A 24,911-nucleotide genomic window follows, 5' to 3' on the forward strand; every position below is an offset into this window, starting at 1 on the left:
CATTATTTATCCATTTGTCTTAAAATCCATTTATCAAACGGATTGAAAAAGTATTGCATTATCGTATTCGAAATGGACTTCAGTAAAGAGAGCTTCATAAAAAAATGTAATTTTAATTATATCTTTATCTGCTGTGGAAATTATCAGTAATGCCAGAACTATATTCTCCAGTTGCATTAATTTAAATAATTAATTGAATTGTTATTTAATAATTTAAATATATATTTTTGCGCGTTTTATTTCTTCCTTTTTCTTTTAAAAAAAATATTGTTATTATAAAAAGATACAATTGATATAATTATATATTCAAGAATAAATGAGCATATTATATATTAATTAAAAACTTATTTCCTCTTTTTTTATAAAATTTTTATTATGTTTATTATGCAAAATATAAAATTCTCAATCCAATTATCAATGTATATTATTATTTTAAGTTTCGCATATAAATTTTATATTATGTTTAATCTTTATAAAATTCCATATTTTCATTCTAGTAATGAAATATTTTATTCTATGCTTATAAGCATAAACATACGTTTGTCATGTTAAGATATATCGATCATTTTTATTAATGTTACATATTAAGTTATAATAAATTTAATACTGAGGACTCTTTTAAAACCTCTTTTATTCTCATATCTATTTTACACTGACCTATTCAGGCGAATTGACAGCTTGCGAAAATTTTTGCTGGCGTCAGCAATACAAAGATTATTTGTGCATGCACATGGGACCGACCTTTTCAATAGAGTATAGAACAACGTTTATTATAAGATCAGCGCTTTACGATGATCGACCCGCACAACCTCTCACGAAAATAATCTTCACCGCGCGAAGCGGCTATCAGCGCGATACATTTTTCGCGGCAACAATACAAAGAATTTCGTTATTGAGTTGCTTTCAAAACGGAATAGAGCCAAATATGGCTAGCGTACATGCAGTTTGTACACCGGAAGGACGGAGTGGCCGGGGAATAGTTTCTCACGGCTTACGCGGACTAAGTTCTTTCCCGGTCACGAAAGAGACTACCTTCGTGAATAGTCCTCTCTCAGAGACCGACGTCGCGTCCCCCTGGTGAGTTACGAAAGACGTGTTCGGAAGGCAAAGAGGTTCCAGGACGAAGTTTTCACGGACGCGAAAAAGCTACCGGGATAGCGCGAATGGTGCTTTCGTGTGCTAACGAGACGGGGAGACAGACCGAAAGCTGCGATTGCATAACAGTGCAAATCTGAAGCACATTAAAAATAAAAAAAAAAACATTCCTTTTCACGATTATCGACAAATAATATTCTTTTAATATAAATTATAATGAAAATGGTAGTGACAACACACCACATTATTCAGCGATCGCTCTTTCACTCGCACAAGAGTCTAGATAATTTCCCATCATTTTAACAATAATATGTTCTTTGACAAGTATCGTTTTAATTTCGTCGTTAAATAGATTCGTTAAATTCACTTTGCACGTTGAAACATTCAATAAACGTCTCGAGGTACAAAAAGACCGATGCGCAAAATCGCAGTTAGCTAAAGTATTTTCGCAATACTGTTTGTGTGTGATTCGACAAAGAGAAAGCTGAAATGAGGATCTTTCTCTGACGACACGCCAGATCACGGCAGAACAGTCAAATACCGAGGCAACCGTACGGCAATGAATTCTTCCAAAGAATTAAGCGGGCATCGAGCATCGAGCAAAAAGCAATTCCACGCCGGCGTCGCTATGCCCGCGCCGTCACAGGTCACAGAGATATCACCGGGCCCGGCGTGCAATTCATTTCGCGCTTTGCCCCGACTGCGTTGGGCGCAAACGGGGCGAAAAAAAGCGCCGTATCCGCAGATAGTATATTTATTGATACGGGAAAACAATTGGGTCGAATTTATTATTTCACGCGTGCCCGCGCACCGACGCGCGCCGTTGTTTTTGTTTGCTTTCACGGGGATCCCGTTTTATTCGCGTGGACTGTACACACCACGTTTCATACCGCCGATATCTTCGAGTGTCCTTTTGAATGGCCGCTATATTTTGCGACGTTCCGATAACGTTTGAAAAGTTCGGTCGGTCGAGAGCGAGCCAGCGTTTAGACCAACGTGATACTAAATTGATGCATACGCGCTGATCTCCGAAGGTTGAGTTACGCAAAGGTGCATTGAAAACTATCAACTCTTTGCCATCTGAGATCATTTCAAGTAACGTGATATTAAATTTTTTTTCTATCATCTCTCTAATCAATTGTATAATACGATAATTGATATCCTTTCTCTACACCTTTCATGTAAAAAAAATTTGAAAAATATATTTAAAAAATTATACTATTTTATTTGGAGAAATATATGTACATATCTCTTCTCTCTTTCTTTTATGTCATTGTGTTGAATCTACACAACACAGAACTAATTAATTGCCAAATATTGACATTTATTTTAAATATTAATCACAAAGAAAATTAAAGTTTTTTCGATTACAGATAATCTAAATTTAGAAAAGAGAGGGAAAATATTTTTATCTCTTTTTGATAAAATGAAAGATTTATTTTTTGTGTAAATATAATGGAAAAATAACAATACGCACTTATATTCAATCATTATTCTGATATAAATCAAATAGCTACATTTGCATGTTATTCACGAATGCTCTACGCATTCTCGTATGCTTACATTGGGAAAATATACAATCAACCAATTGGTCACGAAAGTTGGAATATGTAACATTACACCAAGGTAAATTGACCAAGTAATCGGTAATTTCACTTCACGATAAACAAGAAATTTAATGAGAGTTGATCGCGATAAGCTTGAGCTTTAGATTTATAAATATGCACCCACATATATCGAGAAAGCAAAGATTATGATACTACATATTAACGTCCATAAATTGAAAATTTAAAAATGGATTAAAAGTGGTTATTAATAAGACAAATATCATTGCAATATAACGAAGACTCGTACACCAAATGCAATACGCAATTCAGTAATCGAATTCACGCAAAATAAAAAACAAACTGACTGATAAAATTTCTGCAAGTCAATATTTTGAACGACGCAACGAATCTATATGCAATATTTACTATTTCCATATTTCAGCATTTCCCTATTTTTATATTTTTAAAAAAGCTCGGAGAGATTGAACTCTACCAACAAGTTTGATTACCCAAAGCTGATTATCGCAATAGTGTATAAACGAAGCAATATTTAGTACAAAGTGCATGCAAAGTGCTTGTGCGAGTTTGCCGGCATAAAGAATTAGGGTTATTACTGTTATTAGAATATAGTTATTTTTCTAATGTAAATTAATATTATAACTTTGCTCGAAGCGATTTATTAAAAACTATTTTTACATAATTAAAAGAAACTTTTCATTAAAGAAACAATTTCAGCAAATAACATAGATATAAGTATATTAAAATATTTTTAATAGAGATTGTAATAAGTCATATACACATACAATTTGGTTGCAGCTTAACCTTTTCTAAATATAAATTAAAACAAAACTCTGATTGGCAGTTCGATAATGCAAGAGAAGGGAATAAACTGATTCCCGTATTTTTCCTGCTCCTTTATTTTATACTTAATGAGAACAGCAGCGGTTATTATTAAACGAAAACCAATAATTTACTATTATATTCCAATTAATGCAAAGCATACTCCAAAATTATATGAAAAGTATTATTGCTTTATAAATTAATAAGCACAAAAGACGTAAAATTAATCAATATATTGTAATTACGTTTCGTAAAACTCGTTTATATTATAATGATTTTGCGTCAGTGCCATTTTGTCGTTCCTTCCTGCCCGAGCGACGCAAGCTACCAAGGAATGCGATGTCCGCATATCATCCGATAAAGCAAGATAAAGCAGAATAGCCGGCTCTTTTCTTTTCTCTCTTATTCTTGGCGATATGGTCGACGATAGGACGAGCCGATAAAGAAGAATCTTAACGAGGGGTTGTGGTGAAGTTAAACTATACGCTTATATGGGATTTTACGGCATGGTGGCCTGAGCAGTTTGCGGCGTGAGGAGGCCGACCGGTTATTAGAACGAGGAGCACGAGTTGCCGGGAAGGTGTCTAATAGCCCGCCAAGAGTACAATCGCCCTCGAAGGTTTCGGCGCGGGGATACGTATTTTACATATATTTGCATCCCGCCGCCACAAATCCGGCCGATCGCGAAAGGCCGAGGCGGGTAACGCGGGGAGGCATCTCTATCTTGGCAAACCAACCACCCGAAGGAGCTCGCTAAGGTGTGAAATCTTTAATCAGTTTAGCTGTTTTATCATTTATCAACAAAATAATTGTTTAGAATTTTATAGTAAACGCAATCTTGTTTTAAATTTATTATTTTTATTGTTACAGAAAAACCATTGTTACAGAAAAACCATAAAACGCTTATGCATGTGCATCTGTATTTCAGGACGGCCGAATAGACCGCAATCAATAGAAAAATAATAAAAAATAATATAAAATTTTAATATTATCTATTAGCGTTAATCAATTTTTTATAAATACAAAATTTTTATTATTAACTATTGCATTTTAAAGCATTAAATTTTTATTTATGTAAATGCAATATTGTAAATGCAATATTTGTTGCACATATAAAAGTATGAAAGATGTCAAATAGATTTTAAAAAATTTTAACTAAATCTATTTTCTTGTCAAGAATAATTATTATATTATTTTATTATTCTTTACCACGAAATCTTCATTTATTGTTAAATGAAGTAAATGATTTTCCTTGAAAATAGATACTTAGCTGTAATATTCGCTCGTCTCACTTAACTTCTAGTTAACGTGAGCTTTGCAATGTATCAATGGGATACTATCTGCGAGCTTGTTAAGAGATATAAATCAGTAAGCTTAGCTGAGGTATTTATGGAGATGCATTAGCTTTCCGCAAGAGTATAGAATGTCAGCATTTATTTGGTAATTTCCGGCAGTCTGATATTCATCTCTCGAATGTTATTGCGCAAGAGCGCGATAGAGCCCACCAATGAGTTTTATAGAGATCAAGAATTGTGTCAGACCCTCATCAAGTTAATCGATAGTTGATAGGGTGGAAAAGATACGTTCATTAACTTAAGGAAAATAAGATAAATCTAGTCTAATAAAAATCACGATCCAAATGTGATAATGACGGAAAAATTTTAGAAACTTTAAGAACAAATCTGTTTCAAAAAACATTTTTGCAAAACAATAATAAATAATGATTTTACTATTTTATTAGCAAACATTATTATACTTAATATTTAATTAAATAAAAGCAAATTATTATAATGATTTAATAATTATAATTATTTAACTAAGTAAAAATCAAAGTCACTATAAAAATAATACAATTTAAATTTAACACACAATCTAAATTTAATTGCCAAACCACAATTGTACATTTATTTTCAAACTAGCTAAAATAATAAATTTCTCTCCAAAGAAAACTAGTTAATTAAACGGAAAATCGATCTTACGGATATTATAATGTTGAACATGATGTTCTCCGGGAAGCCGCGAAACAAATAATCAAGGATTGAATATCGGTGTCTTGTAGTAGCAATCACGGCTTCCTCTAGAGGTACTACGGTGTCCGCTAAGACGACCGTAGTTGGCGAAGTTTGACAAGTTGGCGGTAACAGGGACGGTGGTACCAAGTGCCAAGAAAGTTTCGAGGAAGGATCAGTTGATGCATAGTCACGGGAAGAAGGATGCGCCCTGCCAGCAAAGGACGTGTTCCGCGGGACAATCGCGAGTTACGTATACATGGAAAACGCTGAATCTGCCTGTGCTTAGTCGAGTTTCGCAAGGACTAGTCAAGGATCCCGGACTTTCTGGATGGCGCAGGTTACAAATTCACGAGCAATCTCGAACGTACGATTTGCTCGCAAATATTTGTCGGCAGCGGGTCCTCTTAAATCATTCCAAGATTCTCATTCCCCACTCAATTTTCCGCCTCTTAAGCGTTATGAAAATAGGAAATTGCGCGCAATAAGTTTAATGCCGGCTTCAAGTTATGTGTATCGCAATATATGGCGATCTTATTTTGATTCAAAATAAGTTTCACACGTACATGCACTCACATACTCATGCCTTAAATTATTTAACAAATGATAATTATTTAAAATTATTTAAAATTATTAATCTGATTAGAATAAACATATTTAGCTTTGATTATGTAAACTTAAATATAACAGAAATGTTATTATCTATAACATTTAAAGATGCACTACAATTATATTTCTATAATTATATAATATCAGATAGCAGTTATTATTTAAAGTCAGAAAATAAGTATGCACATATGAAATCTACATCCATGCTTTTTACATATCTATGCATTTTACTAGATTAAAATTTTATATTAATGTTAACAATTAAAATTGTAGAAAAAAGGTTTCATCAAATATGCATAAAAAGTAAAAAGGGTAATGTAGGCGAAAAAAGATTGGTAATGTGCGACGAACATTTCAATAATACTTTTACATGCGTCAGATTAATGCGTTTAAATAATTACAAATAAATGATAGAATTTTTAGAAATAAAATTTTATCCCTTATTTTAGATAAAACAAATGGATATATCACGCAAGATTCATTCGAAATCGTTGGATCTCATTGTTACTCATCACCGAGATTGCACCAGTTATCACTGGATGTGTCAGATGTGACACAATAATCTGTATGAAGTATAGACTGCGATATGAAAATTATTTGTAATTTTTCAAACAGATCATAATAAAATTGCGCATGATATTATATTCATTCAGTGTACGTGACACAATGTTCTCGGCGACAGATATAGAAATGTTCAGCTGCACAAACCTTGTAACAATTATAATTGGTCATTTGTTTAATATGACAATAAAATGTTTGAATTTAGCAATGCAAATAAAAATTAATGTTACGTAATATAATATAATTTATGTAATTTATGTATAATTTTTATACATGGCAAATAATATCCTTCTCTAATGATATATATTATATTTAAATTTGGCAGAAATCTCTTTTTCTTCTTCTAATACCTTAATTTAACTAATAAATTAATTTTACTATTGTATAATAAATATTATTTAAAAAATTAATTATTTTTATTTCAAAATGACTTAATGATTTTTTAATTAATATCTTTATCAATATATAATTTTAAAAGTTTTTTATGTTGTAATAATTTAGTTTATCCACTATAATATTCTTTGTACTTCCTTCCTTTGATCAGAATACTTTTATTATTGTAATTATATTTTATAAAATATTAAATGAACCATTCAGTAAAAATGACTTTTTAATCTACTGTTCATTTTATTTAGTAAAAAAATTATCAATGGATAAAGTAAAAAATAAATCTTTCTGGATTTCTTTATAATAACATTTATAAAGAGAAATGAATAGCATTACGCTAAATATATTTAAATCATTTATATATTTTAGCTATTATTTTTTTTATCTCGTGTTATGCAAATTTTATACAATATTATATTTAATTATTCCTCTTTGTCTCTAACATTAATTTTTCTTCTACCTATTATTAACGTTTATTTTGTAAATATAAACAACAAAATAACAAACAACAACATAATAAAATAAAAAGAGGATTCTTTCGAGGAAAATTAGAAAAGATTTTGATCTTTACCAACAACTTCGAGAAATCCAGTGATGCTGGACATCGGGTCAGTATTAACCTGGCACATGTACCAACCACTATCGGTCTTGCGCGTTTCTTTTATATGCAGAGACCACGTTCGATGGCCACTATGTGTCACAGCGATCCGATGATTCTTCGTAATAACGTGACTCGCTATCGTCAGAATCGTCTGCGTATCGACTCGTAGCCACGCTACCTGCAATATAAATTGAATAATAGAGATATTAAATAATCCACTCGGATTACTCAACTTTGCATATAAATTAACTTGTGTTGGCAATTCAAACGAGTGATTGTAAAAAGTAAAAACGAGCAATATATTGAAAAAAATACAAAAGTAGGAATGTTATTTTAAAATAATAGAATTTCTAATTGGCTTTCTTTTAATTGGCTTCTACTACCAACAATGTACCAACATTTTAAAAATAGTTTTTAAACGATTCTAGAAAAATTTTATTTTAAAATACTTCCTCCACATTTTGAATATATTAACTTTAATAACTGCCGTTATTTTGAATTACACTTTATTAATTGTTATCTGGAAATTATTATAAGAATAATTAAGAGTGTCTGGAATTATTATAAGAATAATTAAGAGTGATTTTTAAAGTTTAATTTGAAACAGTTTCTCCAATTGAAAATAAAAATAATCATATATTTGTAAAGCTTTGGAGACATATGAAGACATGTTTCAGTATATATACAGAATTAAATTTTCGAGATGCACATTCCGCATCCAGCTTTCCCGCAGCACATCATATTCAGAGTGATAACAGATGCTAGGTAGGTACTTTGTACCATTCCAGCCTGTTGCAGATTGCGTTATAGGAGTTAATATTTTATTATATCGCGTTGTGAAACAGATTTTTATTGTAAATTTCCGATAAAAAACAAAGAAAAAAATTACATTTTAATAAAAGTTTTAATTAATTTTATTTAATCTTAAAACAAAAAGTTAATGCTAAAACTTCATTTGAAGTTATATAATTATAGTTATTTTTTCTGTAAAATATACATTTTTCCTTTATACATACAATTAGTATAAAAAAAAAAATAAAAACTACGTAGCAATGAAAGTTTCTGTTTAAAATTTCTTTTAGAAACTAGATAGTATTTAAAAATATATCAAAGCTGCAAGTGCCAAGTTATAAAACTATCATGCTTAAGAATCAAATCAAGGAGAATAATAATGTGTGTGACCTAGTTACGGCTTCATCTGTCTTGTACCATTTCCTACAAAAGCACACAATCTTTTTATCTGATCCAATATTCGGAAAATATAGCAAGTGCACTTTGAAACACGCCTATCGCTTTGTAAGTCGCATCGTGACTCTGCCAAGATATCTCATTAAAAAAATATATAACATTTCTTCATATTCCTCGTATAAAAAAAAAAGGGATAAAAATCTCTCTGGTGTCGCACGCGATTTTACTTATAGATATCCGTTGCGAGTTTTCCGCCTTCCTCTACGCCACATCTCTTCTTTCTTTCTCCTAACATCTTCTCAACCATCGTCTTTCCCGTCCTCCTCGCGGAAGCTATCAACGCGTTTCATCGCCCAAGTGCTACCGACAATGTACTCGAAGCGTACCAACTACGCTCATAACATAAAAAGAAAGACAGAGAGAAAAGGAGGGAGAAAGTGAAAGAGCGAGTTAAGGAAAGAGAAAGAGAGCGGAAGAGAATTAGAAAGAAAAAGCGAAAAAAGGATTTCATTGTTACGCCAAAATGGTAATATACTTGACGCCGTTTTGAAACACGCAACATCCGTCTCTACGCCATCCACTCAGCCCATAGACGATGTGTGTCGCGTATCTACCACGTGTCCCATATGCGCCGGACAGGCGGAGATGTTCTAGTCACGAGGAACGATGAACAGGTAAAAGAGAAAACGTTTTCCAGAGAGCGACTCAAGAATGAGGACGCGAAAGAGGATAAAGACGGGAGCGGAAAAGCGGTGGTTACGTCCATCGAGAGAGAAACCTGAAAAAGAAGGTGCCGGGATGTACCAGAGCGAACGAAGAAAGCGGCGCTGAAGCGCGGACGATGAAGGGTGGGAGGATAGGGCGGTTGTAAATTGTGTGCTCAAGATGGAGGTACAAGAGGCTCTCGGGATTGATAGAGAAGATGTGTGCAGGGTGCGCGTAATCGCGTGCACCCCTGTATGCATATACGCTTCGTTTTTCTTCTTCTTTTCTCTGTACGGGAGTGTTCAGTGATATCGGTGCATGTACGCCTATTATGTACGCATGACGAGTCCTATGAGTGCGCTTAATGGAAGCGCATCGTCCTCCTTCATCCCGCCCGTGAGCCGTCGTCGGTTGCAATTACTCAAGCTCGTGTATGACCGAAATGCAATCGCCGCAAACGCGCGCAGCGGCGTCGCTGCACGGCGCGGCGCGGCGCGGCACGGAACGGCACGTTTCGCTTTTACAAACGATCCGTTTCGTGGTAACGATATAATTGCGCCTGTCGCTGTGTAATCTCGCCGGGCGCGTCTGAATAAACGCCACGGAATTCTCTTATTCCTTCTCCATTCTCCTTTTCCTCGCATCCACCATCGCCACAACATCACCACCAACGGCGGAACACTTCCGTACCCATTCCCTTTTTTCGTTTTCGTTTTGCCCACTGTTGTGTTTCCTACTTTGGACGTGCCACGGCCAACCGGCTTGCCGGTTGAAAGCGGCGAGAGGAAATCAGAACTCGGCGGCAACTCTTTATTTTCGTTTACGTCAGTCGGTTGCACGAGACGATACCTGTGTATACCCACCCTTTTTTTACTTGGACTCTTTCCTTAGCACCCTCGCCCTTCCTCTCCTCTCGTCCTCTCCTCTCCACCCGTTGCAACCACCCCCGCTTTCGCTTCATTCCTTTTAGTTGCGGCAAGTACGAAAGGTATATCCGTGGGTAGTTCTTTAATTTCGCGAAATATCTTCCCGAGAGGCACGGCTGCTTTCGCGACTCGGACTCGCGGTGAAAAATGACTCGGGCAAGTCCGCCTCGAGGGTGTACCATGTCCTGGCCCCAGACGATCGCTCATCCTTTCTCCTTCGATTTCTCTTCCGTTCGCGTGCGCTCGCGCAATCGTCGCTGAACGTAAGCGACGGTGAAGAACGCTGTACGATGACTTGAATACATCGAAGCAATGGCAATACCGACAAGATCTTGTTATTTCTTGCGTGAATAATTTTTTACACGATATTCTTACAATTCTAAAGCAACGTATATTATTGCATTAATAAGATTTACCCTTAATTATTGTCAAGCATCGCTTCCAGCGACGTATCCAGAAGCGTATTGACGTAATTCTATTTATTTGACTAATTGAATGGTACAGAATAGTGTCCGCGTTACCACGAGTGCTTTTAAATAATTATATTATACATGTATAATACACACACACACACACACACACACACACACACACACACACACACACACACACACACACACACACACACACACACACACACACACACACACACACACTTTCACGTACTAACGCTCTACGACGTAATATTACAAATAGTACCTCGAAAACATTTTGTATACTTTACATTGAAGTTATTTGATTATTTAATTACGCTCTAATTTTTTGAATATCTAAGTTAATTTTACTTATTACTATTAGATTATAATTAGAGTTTAATATTTATATAAGATTAAAAAAAATTTAAATAAGAATATACTCGATAAAAAGTTTTTCATATAAAAACATAAATGTAAATACATGTATAATTATGTAAAAATGTTCATATATGTACAAATTTCTTCTTTCATAAAATTTCTGTTTAATATAAGAAAAATAATAGTAATAATGAATAAATATAAAAAATTAAAAGGATAATTTTCATATTGTTTTTATTTATTATTATTACTATTATTTTTCTTATACCAAACAGAAATTTTGTGAAAGAAAAAACTAATACAAACATATATGGACATTTCTCGTATATAATTATATATATTTATATATGTTCTTATATAAAAAATTTGTTATTGGAATATATGAAAAATAGCAATATAAATATGCGCGTAATATTACATACAATAATATGAGAAATGAAATGATGAAAAATTAAAATTACATTGCGATTTGTGCACGAGTGTCTTTTATATACGATACATGCCTGAATAACGTTATGCCTGAAAAGATGGTCTTTAGACGCACGGTGTTGCGCGCGTATGAATAAAAAAATAAGATTTTTTTCCTCGCGATTGATGTGTACTGTACTTACACAGCGGCGCGTAATTGCTCACACCGATGGCTTATGAAGAAAAAGACAGTGATTCGTATTTACTCGTCTGTGCAGAGCTCGAAGGTTCTCAAATATTTTAACAAGATACGAGCACGGCCAAGCGATTTTCCGATACAATAACTTATCTAGTAGAGAGAACTGTATTCGACGCGCTGTATTTTACTACAATCTCAAATATTTCATGTGAAACTTTTGATGCAGTTTAATAGCTGCGTATTATATGTTCACATTTAATTTAACGATACCAATTAATTAAAGACAATGTGACATCCTTTGTCTAATATTTATTGTTCTAACTTAAAATTTAAGTAAAATTTACCACTTCACTAAGAAAGATTTTATATATGCATTTTTAAATATTTTTATCAGTAAAATATTTAAAATCAAAATGATGTTAAAATCAAAATAATAAAGCGACAATTGAATTTAAGTGTATTGTGTAATTTACATATTTAAATGACATTTTTATATTTAAATATGGATTATGAATGTTATTCATACATTACCAAAACCAGATTTCAATAATTCAGGAGTAAAATGATTATAGCATTTTATTTTTCCAATTTTATAAATAATACAATAAAACAAAGTAAAGGAAAAATTTCGGTTGCTTCGTTTTCGGAACAAGTGATATACTATTGTATATGTATAGCGTGAGAGAGAGATTTACTATTTGTGATATCACGACGTACGACAATGTATGTCATGTTGCTAATTCATAAAATAAAGCGTCATTAAACGCGCACACGAAAATCGGCCAGCTCGCACAAACGTGCGCATGCTCGCGTGTATTAAAGGCAAATATATTAAACGTATCCCAGCAACAAAACAAGTATTGTTTATTCAAGTTTTCTAGCGGCACGTTGGAAAATGTTGAATATTCCGGTGTGTAAATATTGGAAAATTCTAAGCGTGGCAGTGGTTACCATTGAACGGCCATGATATGGTAATAATCACGCCTGCATAGCGCTCGCGGTTGAAACATCTAACGCACGTCATTCATTCTTCGATCGTTGTGTACGTACGAACGTATTGAAAAATTAAAAAAAGTGACACATGTGGTGAAAATGTGCATGCTAAAACGTACATAGCGCGCATAATCCATAACATCCATTTTTTATTTTTCCTCCAATTTTACTCCAATTTTACGCAAAATAAAAATATTCAGCTTATCATCTCATTTAGAAATAAATATAAATATCTATAATAGATATAATATATATAACAATTTTATGTATATATAACAATTAAATTCAGATTAGAATCAGATAAAATATATATTACTTTCACACAAGCTCGATACATATTATACAGTTGGTGTTTGTGCACACTTGACTTTTAACACAGCTTAATGAATTTCAGGAAATTTCAGAGTCATCCCGTGTATGAATATGATACATAAAACCCGCTTACTCATGTTTTATTCAATATGTTTTATTACTCTGAATGAGTATTGTTCTGTTAAAAAGAGGATTGCGTTAATATTTCCAAGCTAATAATTACTGTATTCACACGAAAGGCAGATTTAATTAGTGTTTAATTTTGTTTTACCTTGTGTGATAATTAAAAATTTATTTTTCCGTGAATATATTAAATAAATATCGGTACTTAACAGCATTCAAAATTATATAGCGTGTATGAATTGCAACAGAATAATTTATTTTTTAATAAAAAAATTGATTAAAATCTATTTAATAAAAAAATTTTATCTTTTTTAAGCTGCTGAGATGTTACAATCTGAAAATTATAGAAGCGATAAAAATTAAATCCCGATAAAAGAAATTTTAATAATGTAAATTAATAATACTAAAATCTCACTTTACATTTAATTTTAAGTAGATTTTTATCACAAAATTAATATGAAAATTATTATTAAACAATTATAGTTAAAATTACTTGATATTAAAAAATAATGATATATAGATGGCATGCTCTTATGTTTATTGTAGAAAATTACGGTTCTACCACACAATACATATATATATGGCTTGACAGGAAGATATCGTGTTAATTTAATTAAAATGTCATTTAATTGCATTTGTTTCAGAAACAATGTTTACGATATGTGTAATGAAAAGCGAACACAATATGCCCATCCAGTTGTTACGACTTCCAGCATAACTCTCTATAAAAGCATTGCAATATTTTACCTTTATAAAATATATTTTACACATGATTGTTATACAAAACTATAGCCGTTACTGTTCGAACAACAGAAGAGTTACCTAATTCGGATTGTGTTACAGGTTAATACCATTGCATTATTACAGAGAACGTAAAGATAAGCATCTGTCCGTAGGATCAAAGTTTGCTCTATGGACAGAGGACGAAATAGTCGGTGAATTCGATGCAAGTTGTACAGACGGATAATTAGTCCTCTGCGGCCTACAATCGGCATAATTATTGTCCGCTGTGGCTTGTCCCCGCATACTTTCCTCCGCGAGTATTCCCATCTATATCTCTCTTTCTATTTCCCTTTCTCTCTTTCTCTCTTGTCTCTCCATCACTCTGTCTCTATCATTCTCTCTTTGGTTCGACGTTTTACAACCACCATCAAACGCTCCTGCCACCGACAAAACACACGATCACATTAATGAGCCCAACAAGAGCCGATTGAACTGGTTTTGCCTAAACAAGGAATGCCCTGTTAATTGTAATCGCTCGTCAACCACGGACGCGCTAATTACAAAGGCAATCATCGTAACGAATGTCAAACACAGATAACGCTATCCCCGGTCGTTTGTGTTCTCGTGGACGGACAGATACGTAATTCCTAAAGCCCGTGCTCTATGACTTATTTATCTAGCGCATTACCACCGTAACCTGGTTACGTGCACAATAAGAAGTATCTCCTACTTATGTGTAAACTGTAATATGCACCTCCTATCAACAGCTCTGCTGATTACAGAGACAATTGTTGTAATAAATGGCACATCTGCTGCCATACTTCTTATGATTAAAAAGATATGGAATAGAAAAAGAATCGAAGAATAATGAAGAATTTGAAGACATATTTATAAGCAAAATTGTTTATAATTTTATTTTTCAAGTCATGATAAATGTGTTTTATTGTAAAAACTGAATTTGTCTGAGAAATTTTCTAATAAGAGAAATAGATACCTAGGTAGCAAGATGTCAAATAATATCTTATTAACGAGAGATGTCATTAAGATGTCATTAAGATATTATTTAATATTATCTACAGCTAGATAGATACGTATTAATAAATGTTATTACATCTGTAAAGTATATTAAGGTACTTATTATATTTAAACGGTTTTTAAGTTTTAGTTCCGCTCTGTAAAAGCTATTTGGTTTAACTACCGCAATCTATTAAAAGCGCCTAATACCTTGAACCAAGTATTCATCATAAGTTGAGTACTTAAGTTACATCCTCTTGTAACTCGAAAGCCTTTACACTGTTTACAATAAATTTTGTAAATTCTAAACTGCTTCATTATTCAAAACAAATAGTCCTTTCGTCGAAGATTACATTACTTTGCGCTAAAGCGATCGAAACTTATCAGCTTCGAAAGTAAACGTACTTCCGATATTGTTGGCGGCTAAGTTAAATAGGTCAGTAATAGCCTACAGCGTATTCTTATACTTTCGAAGCCGATAAGTTATAAGTTATCGCAAAGCGCGACGTTACAGCGCATTTTATATGTATCTGTACATATCCGTTGCATTCTTTTATAAAAGGAAAAAGATTACACGACTTGTAATTAAAAAATAACTTGTCATTCTTCTCTCAAAAGGAAATCAATTAAGAATGTCATTATGTCGCCGATACAGTTGGACATTTTATATCTAAAACTGTCAGTTTTCTATTTTTTAGCTTCCTCTCTTGTATTGAAAAAAAAACGAGCTGCTCGTATTTATCGATTAAAAGCTAGCTGGTCTGCCACGAACGACAAAAAACAATCTGCACATAAAGAAACTGTGCACACATGTTATCCATGTCGCACGGATTGCGAGGTTTTCCTTTCACTAGAAAAATACGAGTGGTTGTATAGTTTCGATCGACTATGTAACATTGCGAGAAATTCCAGTATCCACAAAGGTAAATCATGTAGCCATTTTCCAAATAATGAAGTGATGTTACTCGACGGTATACAAAAAAAAAAATAAATAGATAAATAGATAAAGATAACTTTAATATAAATGTAACTTCATTGTACATCTCATTGGAATTCTCATATCAAAAATATAATTTTGCAAAAATATTTTGATTAACAAAACTTAATTAATATTTGGTGTGTTGTCCGATTTGATTTAATTCTTTATCACATTTTTTTATTATATGATTACTATGGAACGAAACAAAGAGAGTTTCTGCGAAAGTCGTCAAAGAAGAATGCGAAAAGGAAATCTTCTATTTTCTCTCAATGGGAAATAAAAAGGAATTGATCAAAATAAAATCGGACCAATTTCATCGTGTAACGTTCAGTTGTCTCGCCAGCTGGTGTATCGCGAGCTAATACACGCTCACTGCTTATGCGTCCTTTACACGAACTTGCGGCGCCGCAACATGCTGGTGGATTAGCGCCAAGATATCTGTCAAACATCCCTCGGTAGAAAGCATCCTAGAATGCGTATTCTTCTCCGTCTTCTTCTCCCCTCTCCCTCTTGCCCGTCAGACATCATTTTTCATATCTCGACCTCCAAGAATATCCGCCGACGGGTGACGTCCTCCAACCCCTGACGTCGACAATGTGCTGCGTTGATTGAATCGTCGAACGTCAAGGCGTTCTCAGCTCCGACTTCTGTCTTTTTCTCTCTCTCTCTCTTCCTTTCGTTCCAGCTTCTCGCTGCCTCCGTCGCTCTAACCCCTCTCTCTCTCTCTCTCTCTCTCTCTCTCTCTCTCTCTCTCTCTCTCTCTCTCTCTCTCTCTCCCCCTCTCTCTTTCTCCATTCCATTCTGTCGTTCCAGTCTATTGCCTTACTCCTAACCGAGATTCAGCCTCGTGGCACGATCCTTAGTGAGATCCCGCTTAGTAATTCACGCGGCGCAACCGCTCGTGTAACGTCAATTGCTTTGATACGTTGAAGACTACGCGGTCAATCCCGATATTTGCCGCATACCAATGTTGCCGATCCCATCGTCGTAAAATGCTTTCCAATTTCAGTCCTCGACGTTGACGCAGTGGAGGACATCGTAGTTTTGGTTGGGTCAGGCAGGACGTTGCTTATCTTGCAGTATCGATGTATGTTACATATATGTTAATCAATAAGATTTATTAGAGATGTAAAATCAATATCGTATATCGTAAGACATCAAAATAAAATGTTTACAAATGACAAAAAAAAGGGCATCATTTGAAAGTATATTTTTAGAATCCTAATTATTGGAATACCCCTTTTTTGATAAAGATAAAATTTGATTTCATTTTTTGCTCCACTTTTCCTCTCCTATTTTTCACTTTAAGTTTGCAAGACTTTCTTGTTATAAAAACAATATGAGAAGGAATAAATTTAAATTTACAAAATAAATCGAGGCATTTTCTCGTAAACAGTTATTTCGAGAGTCATACGAAAAATCTAAGAAACTTTTCGTGCACATATCTTTCCATAGTGTCCACATTACTTTTCTCTTTTGACAGAATAGGGAAGGCCGCCTGATGTACCACCGAAGAAGTGGCCATTGCGTTTGTATTCCTTTGTCGGTACGTCATGCGATCTGTCTTTGTCAGAAGACGAGGGTATTTAATGTCCAAGTCCGCGCGAGCATTCTTCTGGACCTTATAGACCGGTCTCGAAACGTTAAGCGTTTAATAATTCGTAATCGTGTGCGCTGCAGGCCGGCCGCGTGCGTGGGAGGCCGCGTCGTGTAGCGGAAAGTCTGGTAGACATAAAAATATATCCGCTCTTATTCCGTTTTGCTTTGAACGTAAACTCGTCGCGCAAGCACTGCAGCCGAGCGGTTTAGCACAAGAGAAATTCAAAGGAAATACTTAAAAGCGGTGAAAACTGACGCTAATGGAATTTCGTTGTAACTGACACTTTTTTTGCGCCTTTGTAGTGTGCGGCGACTGTACTCAGAATTATGAACCAGATCGGGTTTTGCGGTCGAAATAAAAACTCTGCGAATAATATTCCAGTTAAGTGAGACAGCGTAGCTGAGACATTTTTTTCGATAATACAATATTCACGGTACAAGACAATATATTGACTATCTTTGTAAGAGCAATGTTTTTAAATTTGCCAACTTTACTGATAAGAACATTGTTTATTTTATTTATTAAAATATTACTTCAGCAAATTTTGAAAAATGATAATACGGTATATGACACGTGACTATTTTGAAAAAATCAAAAGTAAGCGAAATAAAAGTAATAATGTTATACGAAATGTAATTTATTTCTATGTGTTCACAAAATATTAATATTAAATGTAAATATTATTTTAAATCTATTTTGTTTTACAAGATTATAAGCATAAAATATAAAATATTTTTATTGTTGCAGATAATTATATCTTTGTAAATAAAGATTAAAAATAAAAATATTTGATTAATGAACATTATAAATATTACAAGAATTTAGAATTACGAATTAAAAACCATGCGAGTGTCACTAATCATGAAGACTAAGAGAGCTAATAAAATATACGCATATGTAAATTAGTATGTTTTCTTTGAAATGAATGCATGCCGTACACGACATTTCTTTGGCGGTGCTCTAGTTTAATGAAGTATGAACAGGAAAAAAACGGCACCGCGCTAGTGGACCATTTGGTTCTCTCTTAATTTGTCTTTCGCGCAGACGAGTTGAAACACGACGCTGATGCGCGAAATTTCACAAGGAGGTGGCAATTACCGCTAACGTGGTTAATAGCTACTGCATTTGCCATTGACTTATTTCATATTCATTAAAGCGATGTTTAATTCTTTATGGAATGCAATCAAGTTTTTCTTACATAAAAATCGTATGTTATGTTTAACTTTTATTTTGGCAACAAACAACAAACTTAATTTCTACAGATAGTTTTCTCTTAATTGATATAGTTGTAACCTATCATTAGTTATATTTATCTTATTATAGGCATTAATATACATTGCCATTGTGCTTCAATCAATACTATTGTATATATATATATATATATATATATATATATATATATATTTCAAACATAATTGAGATCTTAATTTTATTTATCTAATTTTTGTAAATGTGAGTAAACGTTACAATAAAATGACAGAAAAGAAATTATGTATTTTGCAAAATATTAAATAGAAATATATTACAAATTACGTTAAAAATTTTTTAAAGATAAATTTGGTCTAAGCTAAAATTGATGATTGAGATGACATAACAAAAATCCTTGTAACACGTGATTTACATTTATATGATCCTGAATATGATTAATAATACAAAACTGAGTCAGCAATAATGTACACATTTATATATGTAATAGAATCTTTTTATTTCTAAAACAGATTTAAAGATTTTCTATTTTTTTTTCTTTATATTTCATTTCAAAAGCGATATCAAAGTAAATTGCATAAAACGTATTTGGTAGCAAATCATATTGATTATTCGTCACGCAATTACCTTTATCGCATTTCCATTTTGAAATCCATATAGTCGTAATTTCCAGAACTGTCGCTAATAGTAATGTTCAATAATTCATCAGATCGTACCTGCGTAATTATCGAAACTCTGCTTAATGTTTCAATTCCGTTCTTCATGTTTTCGTGTTCCTAGCAAACTTTCATTTCGCCCATTTGCTCCCTTCTCCGTGAGATCTTCCAATGAGCGTGTGACAAGTCGCGACAATGACATTTTACTTTACTCGCCGGCTCGTTGTCTTGCCATTTCACCCACAAAATGTCACCCGCGCGACCCCGACGCGCCGTACGACGAGAAGCTTACGAAAATGTCATACCTTCGTCTCAAAGTCCCTACCGCGCCATCCCAGCCAATGTCGTTTCGCATTTTTCGAGCTCACTACGCTTCAGCCCGGGTTTATTTTCAGGCGCGGTTGCATATGTTTTGCGGAGGTATGCCGCCGGCATGATGCATCCGAGAGAAGACAGAAAATAAACGGTAGAGGAGTTTTAGATATTTACCTTCGTTGGCAACTGGTGGATCACGCATTAGAGTATGGATTATTATAATGAAACAAATAGAAAGAATTTTCATCTTTTATCAAGCTTTTTATAGGCATTAAGCTCAATGAAAAAAAAAAAAAAGAAATGATTAAGTGATGTCGTAATGCAAAGCAAAGAATAAATTAAATCCATACACATACAAAAAATTTTTAAATATCAAGTACTTATAAATATTATCTTTCATAAGTGTAATCTCTCTTTCTTTTCATGTAATTTCTTATTGAAATCAAAATTAATAATTAAATCTTTATTATTTCTCAAAGTTAAAATTTTTGAATTGTGATATTAAATTATTATAACGAAAAGGTAGATTTTATATAAATGAATAGTATCTGTTATTATAATAAAATTTCCAAGATTTTATAAAAATATTTTATATTACAAAACGCAAATTTAAATAATAAGCTAATGATAAGTCTAATAATAAGTTTGAACTTTCTCACCAAAAAGTATTTATAATTGTATTGACAAAGTATTTTGACAAATACTTCAATTAATAATACAATTTATTTACCATTATTTTGCCTTTCATCGATTTTTCTAGCGTATCTACAACCCTCGGAGTGACGATAAATTAATGCGGGTTGCAATTCCAAACGGTACCGTTAATCCTCCTTATGACGAAGTCGGAGAGAATTCATTCATTTGGGAACGTCAGAAAAATTGCGAAGTTCCTTAATGCAGAAGCTCAGTGCGGTGACCTGCGGATGATGTTACAATTTGCTTAAGACGGTGCCGTTTATTTCGCCGACCGATAACCGTATTTTATACGTATGCGACGCGATATAGTTAATGGTAGAATCATTAATCAAGCGAATATGACGTATAGAATGAACCAATCTGACAGAATAATTTATTCTCTCTACTGGATTTTCTTACTTACACACAGACAAATTTTAAATGGCGAGCTAATGAACCCCCGTCTTCCTGAATATGTTCTAAATACCTGTTCTTTCCGGGGAATTCATTATGTTAACTGAAATTTATGCTTCTGTCTCATTTACACTTACTTCCGACTACAATTTTGTTACGGCCAATTAACTAGACATTATTCTAATTCTTATTCGAATTACAAAATTTCGTTCATTAAGCACGTGTAATAGCGTAAGGCATCAAGCTTACGAAACATCTTCTTTTCATTATTTTTTTCATCGCAACATGAAATAATAACGACTAGACGATCGTTTTTTATCACACCCACCCTGTCCAATGTTCTTCATAGACATTTATCTTGCAGTTTCTTGATCGCTCATTACTCCCGCTGCGTAGCCCGAGACTTGAGAAACATTGCACGCACGCACTCTAGCTAGAGATTTATTCCTCACGCGAATCTTTCCCAATCTTTTCAGTCTCGGCAAAATAATTTCCGGTGAAATTGTAATAATACCAACTGTCTCCATAGCTATCTCGTCTTGAGATGCTCGTATACGATTGTATACGGAATTTATGATATAAGAGGAATATATGATATAATTTACTGATAAGAAGGTACATTCGCAATACTTATTCTACGTTATTAATCTGCCCTCTTTTTCGTAATGCTACTTCTTATTGTGCGACACACTCAAGATATTTCTATATTATCAAATTATATCAAATTAGTTTCATTTTAGTTTCATTTTAAATAATTACACACTAATTTAATGCCTATTTTGTGTTGTATTTATTATAGGTACTATTATATAAAATTTGTTAGTTAGAATATAAATAGTAGCTATTTTATTAAAACAAATGACAAAATTTTAATCACAATGTCTATACTTGGGAAATAAGAACTGTATTTGAGATATTTTGCTATCTTTATTCGTAAGAAGATGTTAAATGTCATTTAATCGGAACTATTTTTACGTTTTTTACGTTCTTTTCAACTACTATTTTTATAAACTGGCTACAAAAATACAAGTTAATATTTTAGTCACAGAGTTTGTAATGTCATCGTGCAAATAATGCAGAAATAAATCTGTTTCGAACAAATGTATTTAGAACAGCTATGTATGATTTTACGATACAAAAATATATTTGCAATTTCTTTTAGAAACATTACAATGCGCTTTTATATGAAAATATAGATTATATGAAAATATAAATTCCTGAAAAAGAGAAAGAAATCGATTATATCGTTCTACAAGGATATAATTGTACTTTTCTTTAATATTATATTGATTTGATTTCTTTCTTATATTGATTTCTTTAATATATTATAAATTCATACTATTCCAATTTTATCACCATTATATTTTCAAACATTCTAATTTAATTTAGCAAAACTATTTATATTATATTTAATCCAACGACATATTAAAATTTTTGTAATATTCAATGTAATATAATATTTAATACATAATATTTAATACATATATAACAGTAATATATTTTTGTATTATTATTATTATATTGTATTAATTCCTCAAATAGCGGTATATATACAGCAATGGTATATATACAGCAAAAATATATATACAGCAATGGTTACTTTTTGGGGGGTAATTTAATTTTAATAATTTGATATCTCCATATAATTTGAACTCGATTGATGCATCTGTGCAGCGATTGCAAACTACGAAGTAATAAAAGTAGCGGTATTTTTTTCTCTCTATCAAACCAATGTTGGAGAGGATCGAGTTTTTTACGATCTTTAAAAAAACTCTCACCGATCGTGCAATAAAATGGCAGAAAAGCTGCATCCGCCGCGGATGAATATATCTATTGATAGTAGACCGCACTCAATCGATTCCACCGGCCATCCACGCGATCCAAAACTAAACAACTGTGAAGTAATTTCGCCGAGTCGAATCGTTTGACGTGATAAAGTTCAATTAACTCCGCGCGCGATGGCTGCATGCACGTGGTTCTACGACAGCGTACGTCCGCTTCAAATCGGAGCGTATTCGAGGACAGGAGATTCTCTCCGTGCGCGACCAGCGGAGAGAAGAAGAAAGAATGGCGGGGAAAAACAGAAACAGGATGAAAGGTCGGAAATGGAGTAAGCTTCCTTCCGGAGTCAGCTGTTTTCGTACAAGCAACGATTTGTGTGCAGGCGTGTGCGGACGCGTGTGCAGAAACTCCGTGTGTATATAGATGCGTCGAGGAAACGTTATCCCACTTTCCTTGACTACTTCCGCGCTTCATCTTCACCCTTCGATTCTCACGGTTCTCCGCTCCTAGATTACAAGCTGCAGTTGCCGTTGCTGCTGTTGCAGCGACTGCGCTGCATCGAAATGCACGTGAGAGAGCCCAGCAATACCGAATGAAATTGAAACGCGTATCCTATCACATGCACTCGCGGGAGATGGGAGTGCGGCAAGGCAGGGAAGAGGGGAGAGGGAGGGAGAGGGGAGGGAGGAGGATGAAAAAGCGGACGAATTGATAGCGTGAGTTTCTTCAAATATTTCGCATTCATAATACCATTTCGTCGCAATAAGTATGGCTGCATCAAGTGCGGCCAATCTTTTTGAGCATGTTCAACGATGCACGAGTCCATTAGTGGAAGATTATTAATGTCCGCTTCGTTTGAAGTATCAGAAATCTTTCCCGATGTAATCCGAGCTACCGTCGGGTACCGAAAAAGTTTGCGAGATCTAGAAACAGATTGGGAGATCTGAAAACCCATTTCATGAAGTATTTTTGCTTCATATTATTAATATATTAGTCCATCAAAAATTTCTTCTAGATATCTGCATATGATCTTTTCTCTTCGCACTAAGAAATCAATTATGCCTCAATTATATCTATTCGGGTATTCGTATCTACTCGAATTCTTTATTCATTATTTGTGCAAGTACTTTGTTATTCTTGGTCACACATGGGTCATAACAATTTATAATAAAACATAAAATAACGAAACAACAGAAAGTTGTTTTCAAAACAGGGAGAGTCCATGAGTACAAACAAACTAATACAAAGCAATAGAAACATAACGAACCCTAAGAAATCGATGATGATTTCCAAAGAAAGAAAACAAGCGCAACATAAAAATATCCAACCAATATTAACTGATTGTATAAATATAAGTAAAAGAGGGTTGTGAAAAAAAATATATAACATTTAAAATATTTATTTATAGCATTTTGAAATCATTTCATATAAAAATATTTTTTTATTTAAAATATTTCAAATTTAAAAGTTTGAAGTTTATTTAAATATAAAAGATTTTTACTTGTTGTTATTGTTCCATTGTATATCATTTAACCGTTGACCCGTTGTTATTTATTAAAATTACGTTTTTACGTTTTTTGAAAAATATTGTACAAAGAGCACAGAAATGTGTGAACGTTGTTATTATATAAGATGTAATATCATGAAGATAAGAAGAATACTCTCTTTCAACACAGGAAACAAAATCCGTGTTATGTCAAAGCTATATCGTGTGATACTTGAAACAGTTACTTCAGATGACCGATCGTATAAAAGTACGATCTCTCTCAAGCAGCTATACACGAGATTTGAACTTTACAAGTGCCATCATCTGTTGGCAAGAGCCAAGAAGAAAACGCCTCCGTCTCTCCCGATTTCGTGCGCGACTATTGCAGAGATAAGTGAGACTTTCAAAATGCAATTCTACGGAGTATTAGCCGTATATATGTTTTCTTGATAATCTATGACTAAAACCTGCAATGCTTTTGCAACGATATCAAGAATAAATAATGGGATTATTTTGTATGTTAACTTTTAATTTAAGACGTTACAGAAATTGATATTTAATGTAATTATATTTATATTTAATATATATATATATATATATATATATATATATATATATATTAAATTTAATTTTTTTGTCATGGAATTAATTAACTGGAAATTTTTTATGTTATTAAAACACTTGGAAAATGAATTTAATACGTTCACAAATTCTTATCATCTTTTGTTACTAACATTTATCGCAAATAAATCATTAAAATGAAT

At 33.2% G+C, this 24,911-nt stretch overlaps 1 protein-coding gene across 3 annotated transcripts in view; it reads right to left on the reverse strand.

Moving 5' to 3' along the window:
• The window catches only part of LOC105426440 (neurotrimin), a 79,241-nt gene that overhangs the window by 17,856 nt on the left and 36,474 nt on the right, over window positions 1-24,911 (reverse strand). For 2 of the 3 annotated variants that reach the window (XM_011637663.3, XM_089071942.1), the window contains exon 3: window positions 7,620-7,827. In XM_011637663.3, coding sequence (XP_011635965.1) covers window positions 7,620-7,827 — 208 coding nt within the window. Of the gene's footprint in view, window positions 1-7,619; window positions 7,828-19,535; window positions 19,819-24,911 lie in introns of those variants that run through there. The other variant, XM_011637664.3, reaches the window with a different exon arrangement.

The sequence above is a fragment of the Pogonomyrmex barbatus genome, unplaced genomic scaffold, assembly GCF_055798465.1.
Source record: "Pogonomyrmex barbatus isolate J1 unplaced genomic scaffold, ASM5579846v1 scaffold12, whole genome shotgun sequence".
NCBI lineage: Eukaryota > Metazoa > Arthropoda > Insecta > Hymenoptera > Formicidae > Pogonomyrmex > Pogonomyrmex barbatus.